General features: G+C 37.2%; 1 protein-coding gene across 3 annotated transcripts in view; it reads left to right on the top strand.

The window, feature by feature from the left end:
* The window catches only part of LOC140195457 (cilia- and flagella-associated protein 69-like), a 174,505-nt gene extending 164,991 nt beyond the window's left edge, over positions 1-9,514 (top strand). For all 3 annotated transcript variants that reach the window (XM_072253775.1, XM_072253774.1, XM_072253773.1), the window contains one exon: positions 4,060-9,514. In XM_072253775.1, coding sequence (XP_072109876.1) covers positions 4,060-4,236 — 177 coding nt within the window. In that variant the 3' untranslated portion in view covers positions 4,237-9,514. The remainder of the gene's footprint in view (positions 1-4,059) is intronic.
* Positions 9,515-14,576: the final 5,062 nt, after the last annotated feature.

The following is a 14,576-nucleotide window of genomic DNA, read 5'->3' as shown; positions in this document are numbered from 1 at the left end:
CTAGATTGTTATAACATTCTTAAAGACTTCACAGATTCTGGAATCTATAATATCTGTGGATTGAATTTGCATAGGTATATTTAAATAACCTAAATCTTAAAAGCAGAAGAGAAATTATGGTGACAATTGAGTGGAATTGAGGAAGAGAATTAACTTTAAGCACCATTTTCAATGATCTTTGATCATTCATTAGCCACCTTCTTTATAGACACAGATCTCTGGATGATCTGACTGTGGCTTAAACTTAGAAATGGCAATATATTGCTACCAGACTACTGCTAGGGAATGCTGTTATATGCACCTTCTCTAACATAAGAGAGAGAATTGTGTTAATATGTATAGTATGTTGCATTGTGTCTTCAAGCATTCTGCCTCATAGTTGAAGGTTGGATACTTGTAGAAGAAGTAGCATGTATCTCTGCTGGAGCATGTGCATAAAACATATGAATTTCAACTCTGGGTGTAGATAGTTTTTCACTTTTTGGGGCTCTAAATGTTGCTGGCTGGACCTGCATTTATTCCTCATCCATAGTTGCCTTCCAGAAACTGGAGGTGAATTGACACTTTGAATCTCTGTAGTACTTCTAATGAAAGTGCCCCCATAATGCTTTTGGGTGATCATTCCAGAATACAGAATAATTGCTAATGAAGGACCAATGATATACAGGTTGAGGATCCCAGATGCTAGTGGCCAGAAGTATTTATGATGTTGGATTTTTGGGGATTTTGGAGTATATAATGAGATATCTTAGGATCACCATCATTTCTGACTCTGAATTTATGTGCTACCGGTAAGATATATTTGTGTTACACCTCACAGATTCTGTGTGTACTAATGCAGCCCTTGAGCATGTTAGATTTTCATTAGCAATGAGCAGTTTGTCAAGATCAATGAATCTCTGTGCTGGTTCATGATCAGTGGATGCATTATCAAGACAAGTCTTGAAAAATTTAATACCATGCCTTTTTTCAGTTTCTGCAACTAGCCTGCTGAATATTCACAACTGCATTCAGTTATCAGTTTCTTGTGATAGATCCTTACTTGCTTCATGATAAGAATATCATTAAGTAGCATATCTTCACTCTGATGCTGATGAATCCACTCTTTAATACATGATTGAGATATTTATTATTATATGCAAGTTTTTCTATTTTTCATTAACTTCAGTTCATTACATATGTGGGGGCACTTCTCAGAACTATCTGTGGTGCGCAGAGACCTGCACACCCCCTGGGAACCTTCCCAATTCCTTGTAGAATCTTCCATTTGTGACAACCTGTGAATTGATCTTTAGGAAATCCTGCACAAGGACTCCCAAGTCCCTTTGTGTCTCAGTTTCTTTGTATTTTCTGTCTATTTAGAAAATGGTCAACCAAAGTGCATGACCATTCACTTCCTGACACTATATTTCATCTGACATTTCTTTGCCCATTTTCCTAATCTGTCTACATCCTTCTGAAGCCCCTCTACTTCCTCAAAACTACCTTCCCCTCCACCTATCTTCATATCGTCTGCAAAATTTACAACAAAGCCATCAATTCCTTCATCCAAATCATTAACATATAACATGAAAAAAATTGGTCCCAAGACAGACCCCTGTGGAACTCCACTAGTCACTGGGAGCCAACCAGAAAAAGCACCATTTATTTCCAGTCTTTGCTTCCTGCCAATCAGCCACTGCTTTATCCATGCTAGAACCTTTCCTGTAATACCACGTGCTTGTAGCTTGTTAAGCAGCCTCATGCATGGCACCTTGTCAAAGGCCATCCGAAAATCCAAGTGTACAACATCAACCAATTCTCCTTTGTCTATCCTGCTTGTTGTTTCTTTGAAGAATTCCAACAGATTTGTCAAGCAAGATTTTTCCTTGAGGAAACCATGCTGACTATGGTCTATTTTGTCATGTGCCTCCAAATACCCTGCGATCTCATCATTAATAATCTTCTCCAACATCTTCCCAACCACTGAGGTCAGACTAACTGGCTTATAGTTTCCTTTCTTCTGCCTCCATCCCTTCTTGAAGAGTGGAGTGACATTTGCAATTTTCCAGTCTTCTGGAACCATTCCAGATTCTAGTGATTCTTGAAAGATCATTACTAATGCCTCCACTTCTTTCAGACCACTGTGGTGTACACCATCTAGTCCAAATGACTTGTCTACCTTCAGACCTTTCAGTTTCCTAAGAACCTTCTCTCTAGTTATGATAACCTCACACACTTCATGCCCTCTGACACCTGGAACTTCCACCATACAGCTAGTGCCTTCCACAGTGAACTGATGTAAAATATTTATTCAGTTCATCTGTTATTTCATTGTCCCCCATTATTACCTTTCCAGCATCATTTTCCAGAAATCCAATATCCTCTGTTTTACACTTTATGTATCTGAAGAAACTTTTGGTATGCTTGTCCTCCCTATGTCATTGGTACATACATGGACCATGACTTCTGGCTGTTCATGCTCCCACTTAAGAATGCTGAAGACTGGATCTAAGATATCCCAGATCCTGGCACCTGAGAGGCAACATATCAACCAGAAATATCATTCTTATCCACAAAACCTCCCATCCATTCCCTTACCTAACAAATCCCTTATCACTACAGCGTACCTTTTTTTTTTTTTTTTTTCCCCCCCCCCCCTTCCCATCTGAGTCACAGAGGCAGACTCAGTGCCAGAATCTGACCATCCTGACTTTCCTCTTTTAGGTCATCCTCCACCCCCCCCCCCACCCCAACAGTATCCAAACTATTATACCTGTTGAGGTGTTGAGGGGGATGGTGTCAGGGTGACTCTGCACTGGCTCTTTAACCCCTTTCCCCTTCCTGACAGCCACCCAGTTTCCTGTGTCCTGCACCTTGGGTGTAATTACTTCAGTTCATCCAGTTCCAGTTCCAGCTCCACAGTTTGCTAGAAGCTGCAGCTGGAAGCACTTCTTGCAGTTATAGTGGTCAAGGATACTGAAGGTCTCTCTGCCTTCCCACATCCTGCAAGAGGAGCATTGCACTTTCCTACTGAGCAGATATTACCTTGCTGAGCAGATATAAAAGAAGGAAAAAAAACTTGAGCTTTGCTTTCCCTGAGTGAAGCCTCGAAGAGCTAAAGCCTTAAGATCACCACTATATGTCCACTCAGACCATGGCCATTGCGCTTGCGCCTGCCTTGCTTTAATTTGCTCTTACTAATTAATCTCAAATGCTGATTGGCCACTGGTCAAAGCTCTATTATGCTGCTGTGAACTGCTCCTGCCTTTTATCCTCAGGCAGTGGACCTGAATGAAGTTCGTTTCTCTCCAAACTTCCGATGTCAGGATTGGCTGCTAGTCAAAGCTCTGTATCCATAATTGAATAGTTTTTGGATAATGGAACTTTGGATAATCAGGTTGGCATGCAAAATGGAGGAGCACTGCAGTTGACAGTTTTCCATATGCCTGTTGTCCTTCCTGTCAGTAGAGGCTGCTACATTTGCAGTTACTGTCACTCATAAGAAACCAAATGCAGTGCATTTAGAAGATGTTACACACTGTAGCCATGTCATGCCAATTGCAGAGAATGACTATTTAGAGGTGATTGATGTGTTAATCAAGAGAGCTGGTTAGCCTGTTCCCTCAATATATTTCAGACAGATTGTATTCTTCCCCTCTGTCAAGTGAAATAGTAGAACCCTTTGTTCACTCCACAGCTATTAAAGTTCAGAAAAAATGTGTCCATAATTGATTAGCTAACCAACATGTTCTTTCCATGATTACCATCAAACCTGCTTAATATTTTAGGGAATACCCATATTTTTATTTTTGTTAAAAGATATCAAATAAATATAAAAAATAATGTGAAGCCATTCATAGTTGTTTTAAGAAGTATATAGAAGGGTAAATTTACCAAGTATAAAATAGCCTGAAAATCTTCAAAGAAACTTCGTTGAATCTGCTTAAAGAAATCTTAACATGTGCGTCATTGGGTGGTTTCAGTGCAATTTAGTTTTATTTTCAATTCAAACTTTATTGACAGCAGAGTACAGTAGGAGTTCAAGTAATGAACATATGTTTTTTACTTTTGCATCAGGGTTTCTGGGCTCGTTTGGTTACAATAGAAAGTACACCGCCACAGTTCTTAGAAGATTCATTATCCTCTCTTGCTCTTCAAGAAAAAAGTGTTTTCATAAGAGATGAAGTACTGAAAAATGGGACAAAGGAGATGAAGAATAAGAAAAGTTCTGTTTCTATAAAAAGTGCAAAATAGCAATTATCATAAATAAATTCAGAGCATTGTTTGGACATTTCATTGCATTTGACTTTTAGTTAAATATTTTAAAAAAAAAAGAAACTTCTGAATAACATTGTTTTTGGATGGAACAATCATTTATATACATTTATTTAATGTATAATTGAATTATTTAAAAGAGGGAATGTTTAAAATGAAAAATGCATGTAAAAAGGGAAATAGAGAACTTGGTAGACATACAATATCTATAGTAAGAATATATCAACATTATATTTTGGTTCTGTTGAAAAAGCCTCTGTCTGACTCAAAAACTTGACTGAGCAGTGCGCTAATTCAAGTATACTCTGTCTTGAATATCGATTTCTTCTTCCAGTAAAAAAATTCCCATCTCCCACCCCGATCTTCCTCTATTCCAAACCCACCCCCACCAACCTTTTACCTCCTCTCACCTGCCTGTCACTTCCCCTGGTTCCCCCCCTCCTTACTTTTTCCTCAGGTCCACTCTCCTCTCCTATCACATTCCTCCTCCTTTAGCCCTTGACCTCTCCTACCTACCTGGCTTCATCTATCACGTTCCAACTAGGCTCCTTCCCTTTGCACCCCCCCCCCCCCCACCTTTTTATTCTGGCACCTTCTCCTTTGCTTCTCAGTCCTGAAGAAGGGTGTTGGCCCAAAACATTTTTATAAATGTAGTCTGACGTGCTGAGTTCCTCCAGTATCTTGTGTGTTGCTTTGGATTACCAGCATCTGCAGAATTTCTTGTGTTTATATTCAGTTTTTGTTTTATAAGGAAGATAAATTAATTTAAACTCCATTTAATGGCATGCTCTTTTTGTGACGGTTGGAATCAAATGATCAAAAGACTAAATTCACTCATTTCTGGTAATATGTCATCAATTTCCAGTATTGTAACCTTATTTCTGGAACTATGCTTTTGTCTGGAACTCACTGACAAAGTGATAAAGGCTGAAGCTATTTGGAAGAGCACATGGTGCTCTGTAACCTATAAAAATACAAAGTGAAACTGGGAAGATATCTTGGCCTCTTTGGAGACTTCTGTGATTCTATCATGCCTTTAAAATGTGGTTTTTAGTAGAGCATTAGCAAATAACAAAAGCTTTGATGTAAAACATATGAAAAATGTCCATCCAGAAATTCCATTGTGATGTACTGTTTATTTCAGCAATACACAATTGGGGGGAAAAAAAAACTTGTTCCCAAGCAAAAACCATTATCAACCATTTCCAAGTTGTTTCATGTCATCTGGGAACTTAACCAAGCATTTTCCATTTTGGACTGTGTTTATATCTCTGGTATGATTTCCATGTCAGACATGTATCAGATGTTAATACTGAGGAAGTGTTGTCTGGAATATTAGACCATGTTGCTCTAAGGTATCTGTAATTGGACACTCCTGGACAATTAGACTTCATTAATGCCATAATCAGTTAATTTATTGACTGGAAAATCACATCAAAGTAACTTACAATAACAAAAATATCAACTTAACTAGCATCATCTTCATGTACCTAGCGTGCTACACGTTTGGCGATCATGGCTTTCCACATCAAATGATCCCACGCAGCATCAATGATATCTCGCACACTTAGATCTGTTAGTTCTTTCACAGTGTCCATATATTTTCTTCTTTGCCTTCCTCTTCCGTGTTTCCCAGGCATACGGCCTTGTAATGTAAGGCATTCTATTTCTCCCTTTCTGATGATATGGCCCAGGAATTTAAGTTTTCTCATTTAAAGTTCTCATTAAAGATCTTTGTATGGACACATTGGAGTACTGTCTCATTAGTTACCCTAACTCTATATGATATTTTCAGCATTCTTCTAAGAAACCACATTTTTGTTGCTTCCAAGTTTCTTTGGAGTTCTGGTGTTATAGTCCATGTTTTGGAAGCATACAGCAAGATTGACCAGATGTAACATTTTAGTAGCCTAAACCTTGTTGTTATAAAAATGTCTGTTGGTAAAAATGGGTTTCATTTTTTTTTTTTGTAAGTTGGTTTTGGCAATGGCAATTTTTTTTATTTCTATTTTACTTCTAGCATCTCGTGATATAAAGCTACCAAGGTAATTAAAGCTGGTCTTTTGTTCAATCCCTTGGTTACCGATGTACAATTGGCAGTTGGGAGTATCCTGCTGTTTTGATATTACCATATATTTAGTTTTTTTACAGTTCATGGTTAGACCAAAATCTGCACTTGTTTGTACTACTTTGTCTAGGAGGATTTGTAGGTCTTCTGCAGCACTTGCTATTAGGGTGGTATCGTCTGCATATTGTTGATGTTAACACCTCCAATTTTTATCCCTTCTAGGTCTTCTATTTCTCTGAGAATCATTTCACTATAGATATTAAATAATTCCGGTGAGGCAATACATCCCTGTCTAGCATATTTGTTATAAAACACAACTCGAGGTTATTCATGAAAATATTTTGTAAAAAATGTTGAAACAAGCAAGGAAGTTAGGGTGAATGACTAAATATTTACCCAAGTAGTGGACCTAAAGCAACATATTAATGGAAGGAGTGTTTCTCAGGAGGAAATAACAGAGCTTGAGAAGCTTGTAGCTGAAGGTATATCTGTCACTGCTGAGGTAATTAAAATCAGGACTGAGCAAAAGGCCAAAATTGTAGGAACTGATAAGACCATAGAAGATTGCATAGATAGTGACGGGCATAATTGGGGAATAAGGCCTAGTTTGGACACAAACAGCAGAATTTTAGGTGACTTCAAAATTATGGAAAGTAGTATCAAAAATGCCATCCAGGGGTGCATTGATATAATGAAATCTGAAAGTAACAAGGTTATGGGTGATGACTTCAGGAGCAAAGGACGACTTCAAGAGCAAAAGGGTGAAGTTGGGCAATTGTACTGAAGTGGAAATAGGTGGTCTCATTGATGCAAACATGAAGACTAATTTCAATATGGTCTAATTTGGCATGAAGGTTGTAAACAAATTGTTTATTTACAGACAGTTTCCAAGGAGAAGGCTGGAGTTAGTGGCATGATAGGAAGTGAAACAATGATTTCTGTCTTTCCAGTGTTTACTTGGAATAAAATTCATTTGTCCAGTGATACTTGTTAAATAAACAACCTGGCAATTTAAGTAACGAGTGTATTATTTCTACAAAAAAAAATGCACCTGGTTGATGATTCTGAGACTCAGCAAGTCGATGAGAAAAATGAGGAGATCAATGATGGATTTCTGAGGGACACCAGAGATAGCATAGTGGATGATGGAAGTAGATATTTTGTCCTTTGCTGGATTGATAATAGAATCATGGTGAGCTGTTCCACAATATCTGAAACTGCAGGTGGGTAGAAAAGGACAAAGGGGACATATACAAAATATTACTCAAGTCAGTTTGAATCATTTAATTTTACTGTTCTTGAAAGGTAAACAATGGCAGATTTATTTTTATAGCCTATAATTTTGATTTACTCACGGTAACGTAATCAAAGATTTTCAGTCACAAACACATCTGATTTGTCACCTCTCTAAATTGATTAAAATGATAAAATATTCCAAATGTCTAAATGTTTGCAAATTTGGGGAACTAATTAACAAAATTATAGGTTATAAACAATCATCCTGATTATTATACTCAGTAAATTATTTTCATTGTGAGAACATGAAAACTAGCGCTCATGTTAACAAAAATAAAATGACAACATAATCACCAAAATGACATTTATCAATAGTACAAGAAATTGAATCTTCTGAATGGCATGTACATAAAATTAATTTCTTATGATAATCAGTAGGAGCTGCTAATTAAGCCCTTCCTGAATAGTATTATGCATATATTTTGTACAGGGTAGAAATAAACATGTTCATTACCTAAAGGAGACTACTGTGCAATTATATTCACATTCTGGGCTCATACCAGATAGCAATTTTGGTCATATTATTGAATCTGTCATAGCCAATGAATATAGAACATATGATGAAAATGCAGTGTAACACTTAAATGTAATTATTTCTTTCCATAAACTACCCTGTTAAGAATGAGTCTTTTGGAGAGAGATCCTCCACTGCATCACCTTTAAAAGTAAAGAACACATTGGCTATCATAAGCCAATGATAACCATACTAAAGTAGACCATACTAAGTAGAAATTGTTAACGGCTTTAGTTTGATACCAGTTCCAATATAACTTTAGATTTTAAAACTACTATATTGTTTGATCCTTAACATGAACTCCATAGTAGTGAACACAGATTTATATAATGACTTTACAATGATAAGAAGACTTGAAAAAAACCTCTATTTCTTAATTTGTCATTTCTCTAAGCTATCTTTTGTTTCATGATTCTTTAATTCAAAATTAAGTTCACTGTCAAAATCTAAATCCATTGCTTTCAATAATTTCTTTTCCAATTTCTTCAAATACATTTGATTATCCTACAGATTTATTTCTTGGTTACCTCCTAATTACCATTTACCCATACCTCTTTAACAAAACTATTTGTTTGAACAAGATTAGTTTTCATTCATGGATTTACAACTATACCACTGCAGCACAAAATACAAGTCACAAAGAGATGAAAATGTTCTTTGTCAACAAACCAAAGCCATCCATTTCTTTTCTTAATAACAGCTACATAACTCTATTCATGATGAAATTTAGCAACCTGAAATGTTAATTTTGCTTCTCACTCCACAGATGCTGCCTGACATGTTGACTACTTGCATCATTTTCTATTCCTATGCCAATATAAATAATTTCTCCATGCTCTTCACAATATCCCACTGTCCCTTCTAATTATATAATATTCTTTAACTCTGATATATTTTGAAGTTGACTGCAAGAATGTGATACTTGGCCCTGTGAAGTTTTAACTAAAAATATAAAGCTGTTCACCCACATATTAAATTTTGTTGATCATTGTACAAACTAAACTCCATCATGCCTTGTCATATTCACTAATCTCTACAGAGATTTTATTTAAAAGCATAAGGAATACATATGCAGTTTCCCAATAATGATCTGGAAACAACACTGATTTTATTCAGAGGTTTACAGATCCACAAAATCACAATTCTAGACCATACTGAGTAGAAATTGTTCATGGCTTTAGTTTGATACCAGTTCCAATATAACTTAAGATGGTTTGATGTTTAATATATGGAAAGAGATTACATGTTACTGGACATTTGCTTGTTAATGCTCCTTATATGATGCCATGTGTCTGTGATGAAGCTGTAAGATTTTCTTCGCACCTGTGCACTAATGTACTTGTGCATATGACAATAAACTTGACTTTGACTTTGTCTTTGCTCAGTGAGCAGAGCTCCATTTTGTCCATTCTTTTATAGCACTGATGACTTCATTACTCACAGATTGTAGCTATATGCTATAACTGCAATATTAGAGAATTAAACCTGAAAATTAATCAGTCTGTAAAACAAAAAAGGAAAAAAATCTAATTAAAATGGAATAATTTATCTGCATTATTGATGAGGTTTCTTTAATCAGTCATGTCCAATCAATTTTACCAGATTTATCTTACCACAGATTTGTCAGAACAACAGCATTATTGTATCAATAAATAATTTTGTAGTGAGAAAGAACTGCATAAAAGTAACTATTTGTTGAAGTTTCTCTTCTATCAGCTTTATTGAAAGCAGATTAAAGAAAATTGTAATTCTTGGTGCCTCGAGGGATGCATGAGATAATATTCTTTAATTAGTTTAGCTTTTGAATTTTCTTTTACATTAAAAAATCTGTAGTTTTGAAGGTGCCCACTTAGTTATTTGTATGATACAAAATAAATTACTTTTGCTGACACAATTAATAAAGAAAACATCAATAAAATGTAAGAAATCATTTTGGTATTTGATAGCTTGTTTCAATCTTATATACTGTGTTTCTGATATAATTAACCTTTTCTTGCTCAGACATTGTGTACATTTGTGCACAGCAATTATGGAATGATTATTGCTTTAGCAGTTTGCATACTAGAAATATAAGTAGTGTAATAATAAGCTAAAGTCTTTAGAAATAAGCAATTAGATATGTATGTTCTATTATGAATACAATTTATTCACAACAAAGAACAACTTTGGACACTCAATCCCATTTTTAAATAAACAAATGCTTTTCACTGTTATATGTTCAAGTAACTATTAAATGGCTCACTTTGCAACTTTTAACAGAAACTTAAAATGAAAGATGATTAAAGATGTGTAAGTGAACTCAGGCCAGTGAACAAGCACAATAACAAAATATACTTAGTCTTTACAGTGTCTATAAAAATAACATTACCATCTGATATGCATTGGAGTTATTGAATGTTATTACCTTATTAATTGTAATGTAAGGCTGTCTGTAAAGTACTTCCATAGGAACTAATAAAAAGTTGCTTTTTTATATTAGTTTTGATTGCTTATATTGAAGGAACAGATATGGGATTAGTGGCACAATGCCTTACTTCTACTGCCTGACACCGACTAGGATATTAAAAGAATATATGGAACTTGTCTGTATTACCAATGCAACTATGTAAATGTAGCATAGATTAAAAAGTGTTAAAAAAGCTAAGGAGATCCAAAACAGTACATTTTAAAACACAGTCAACATGACAAAGGAATGGTGTTACAAAGTCAAATGTAAGAAAAAAAAGTATGTAAATGGAAGGGCCCTTAGCAGCATTGTGGTACAGAGGAGTTTTTGGATGCAAGCAAAATAGCAAAGTGAAGAGAAGGCAATAATGAAGGTGTATGGTATACTTGTTTTTGTTGGTCAAAACCTTGTTATGTCCTCCCCATGGAATGTGAGTTTTCTCTGGGTGCTCCACAGTTCAAAGATGTACCAGGTAGATTAATTGATGATTGTAAATTGACCTGTGATTATGTTAGGGTTCATCGGGTTTGTCCGGGATTGCTGGGGTTGTGTAGCTTGAAGGACCAGAAAGGCTTTCTCTGCCCTGTATTGCTAAAATAAAAAATAAGTTTAATAAGTTGGGAAGTCAGATTGTGGTTGTATAAAACTTTGGTAGGCCACATTTGGAGTATTATGTGCAATTCTAATTATCACTTTATAGGAAGCATGTAGAGGTTTTGGGAAGGGTGCAAAATAGTTTCACTGGAATGTTGCCTGGATTAGTATTAGCTATTAGGAGAGGATGGACAGATTTGTTTTTTTTTTCTGGAGCGTCAGATGCTGAGGCAGATTTGATGGAAGTTGCCATGAAAGGGCACATCACACAGACGGTTGTAAGTATATGGAATGAGCTCTCAGAGGAAGTGGTTAAGGCAGCTGAAGTATATTTAAGAAATACTTGGATTGGTGTTTGTAGGGGAGGAGCCTGGAGGGATATGGGCTGAATGCAGGAGATTGGAACTAGCTAAGTTGAAAATATAGTCAGCATGAAGTTATTAGGCTAAGGAGCCTATATCTGTATTGTATTGCTCTATGACTCCAAGTATATAAAATTAAGAGAAATGTACATAAGGTACATGTTTATGGTCTTTATTCCAGGGTGGAAATTGTGACATACTAGAGGGAAGTGATTTAATGTGAAAGGGGGAAAGTTTATAGATGTTTTTTTTTTAAACCAGAACTGGAACGTGCTGCCAGAGGAAGTGGTGGAAAAAGTTACAATAGCAATATTGAAGAGACATTTAAACAGACACATGAACAGACGGAGGATGAGGAATATAGATCACATATACATAGATGGAATTAATTTAAATTTGCATCATAGTTATCACAGACATCGTGGGCCAAAGAGCCTACTTCTTTGTGGCAAAGTTCTATTTTCTAACACATGACAAGGACAGACAATGAAAGGTATGTGGCCTATCTTTACCCATTTAGTAGGTCATCAGATCAAGCACTTTCTTTATGATTTTAAGGATATTTTACATTACTTTAACTGAAATTTAAATCCAAGCAAGTTTTCTGTGAAGAATTACTTTGTGTCAAAGCCCAATGATGTGAGACTATCTCCTGCTGATGATACATATATTTGTTCTCTTCATAGAAATATTTATTTTCTTGATTCTGTATATCATTGATAAGGCTAGCATTTCATTACACTTTACTAATTGATCACAAAAGGGGTTGATAGAGTATTCCTTGAAGAAATGGACTCTGTCGTAATTAAGGTGCACCCTCCCTGTATTTCATTGGGTGAATTATTCCATGATTCTGTTTATTGATGATAAAGGAACAACTGTACATTTTCATGTATGTTGATGAATAACCTGAAGGTGATTTGTGGGGTAATTGCTTTCACAGATATTTGGTTAAGACTTGTTATCACAGATGGGTGTACTCTATAGATACTGTGGTGACAATATGCTGACAGTGGTGAGAATGTTTGTTTAAGCCAATGGAATAGCAACCTACTTTGTCCTAGATAATGGTAACTTTTTAAATGTTGTCCAAGCCACAAACAGGCATGTGGAATGTATCCATCACACTTCAGTCCAAGAACACTGTCTATACTGGCTCACTTGCAGGAGCTGAGCTAATTACTCCAGTTAGTCTTTGACTTATTCTGGAAGCCACAGTAATTAAGCACTTGCTTCAGCTAAGCTCCTAGTGAACAATAAACCCCAAAGATGCTAATGTTGGGAAAACCTGACAAATGTCATAAGGACGCAAACACGAGGAAATCTGCAGATGCCGGAAATTCAAGCAACACACATAAAAGTTGCTGGTGAACGCAGTAGGCCAGGCAGCAGCTCTAGGAAGAGGTACAGTCGACTTTTCGGGCCGAGACCCTTCGTCAGGACTAACTGAAAGAAGAGCTAGTAAGAGATTTGAGAGGGGGAGGGGGAGATACAAAATGATAGGAGAAGGTGGGGGGGGGGGCCTCTTGTCTTCTTCTATCATTTTGGATCTCCCCCTCCCCCTCTCAAATCTCTTACTAGCTCTTCTTTCAGTTAGTCCTGACGAAGGGTCTCGGCCCAAAACGTCGACTGTACCTCTTGCTAGAGATGCTGCCTGGCCTGCTGCATTCACCAGCAACTTTTAAATGTCATAAGGATACAATTAGGCAAACTCTTGTTGGAAAAGTTATTTGCCAGCATTGTACACAGAGGCTGCTTGTCACTCATTAATCAAGCCAGAATGTATTTCAGGTATGTTGTTATAGGGGTGGAATTGCTGAGGTGCCTAAACATTGCATAGACATGTAAGGATCACTCCTTCTGTAATTCCTTTATCCATTCATTCGTCCCCACTAATCTTCCAACTGGCATTTATCCTTGTAAATGGTAGAAATGCAACACCTGCCCATTCAACTCCCTCATCACCATTTATGATGCCAAACAGTCTTTCCAGGGAGGTAATACTTCACCTGTGAATCTGCTGGGGTCATCTCCTGATATAGCCTCCTCTACATTGGATTGGGGGGGCCACTTTGTCACGCACCTCAGCTCCATTCTCAAAAAGTGGAATTTCCTGGTGGCCAACCATTTCAATTCCTATTCCTATTCCAACATGTTGGCCCATGGCGTCCTCTTCTACCATGATGAGGCCACTCAGGTTCGTGGAGCAACACCTCATGATCCGTCTAGGTATGAACATTAATTTTTCCAACTTCTGGTATTTTCCCCTCCCCGTTCCTCCTCTTTATTTCCCACACATCATCTTCTCACCTGCCTGTCACCTTCCTCAGTGCCCCTCCTCCCCTTTCTCCCATTATCCACTCTCCTCTCCTATCAGATTCCTACTGTCCAGGTATTTGCCCTTTTCACCTATCACCTCATAGCTTCTTACTTCATCCCCCTCCTCTAGCCACCTGCCTTCACCTATCACCTTCTAGCTTGTCCTCCTTCCCCTTTCTCTCTCCCCCCCCCCCTTATTCAGGGTCCTGAAGAAGGGTCTTGGCCCAAAACAGCAACTATTTATTCATTTCCATCAATGCTGCCTGACCTGCTGAGTTCCTCCAGCATTCTATGTGTGTTGCTTGGTGTAATCATCTGTGTCGGAGATTATATCAACCACTGAGATGGTGATGAGGCATATAGGAGTGAGATACATTGGCTGGGTGAGTGGTGTCATAATAACAACCTCACTCAGCATAAGCAAGACCAAGGAATTTATTGCAGACTTTGGGAAGGGGAAGTTGGGAGAACACACACCAGTTCTCATTGAAGGATTAGCAATTAAAACAGTGACCAGCTTCAAGTTCCTGGGCCATCATCATCTTGTGAGAATCTATTCTGCACCCAACAAATTGACGCAATCACAAAGAAGGCATGCCATGCCAGTGGCTCCACACTGTTAGGAGTTTAATCATGTCACCAAGGATACAAATTTCTATCGATGTAACCTTCTGACTGATGCACCACAGTCTGGTTTGGAGGTTCCAATGCATAAGATTG

The sequence above is a fragment of the Mobula birostris genome, chromosome 3 (assembly GCF_030028105.1).
Source record: "Mobula birostris isolate sMobBir1 chromosome 3, sMobBir1.hap1, whole genome shotgun sequence".
In the NCBI taxonomy this organism is placed as follows: domain Eukaryota; kingdom Metazoa; phylum Chordata; class Chondrichthyes; order Myliobatiformes; family Myliobatidae; genus Mobula; species Mobula birostris.
This window is presented reverse-complemented; position numbering and strand designations above follow the sequence as displayed.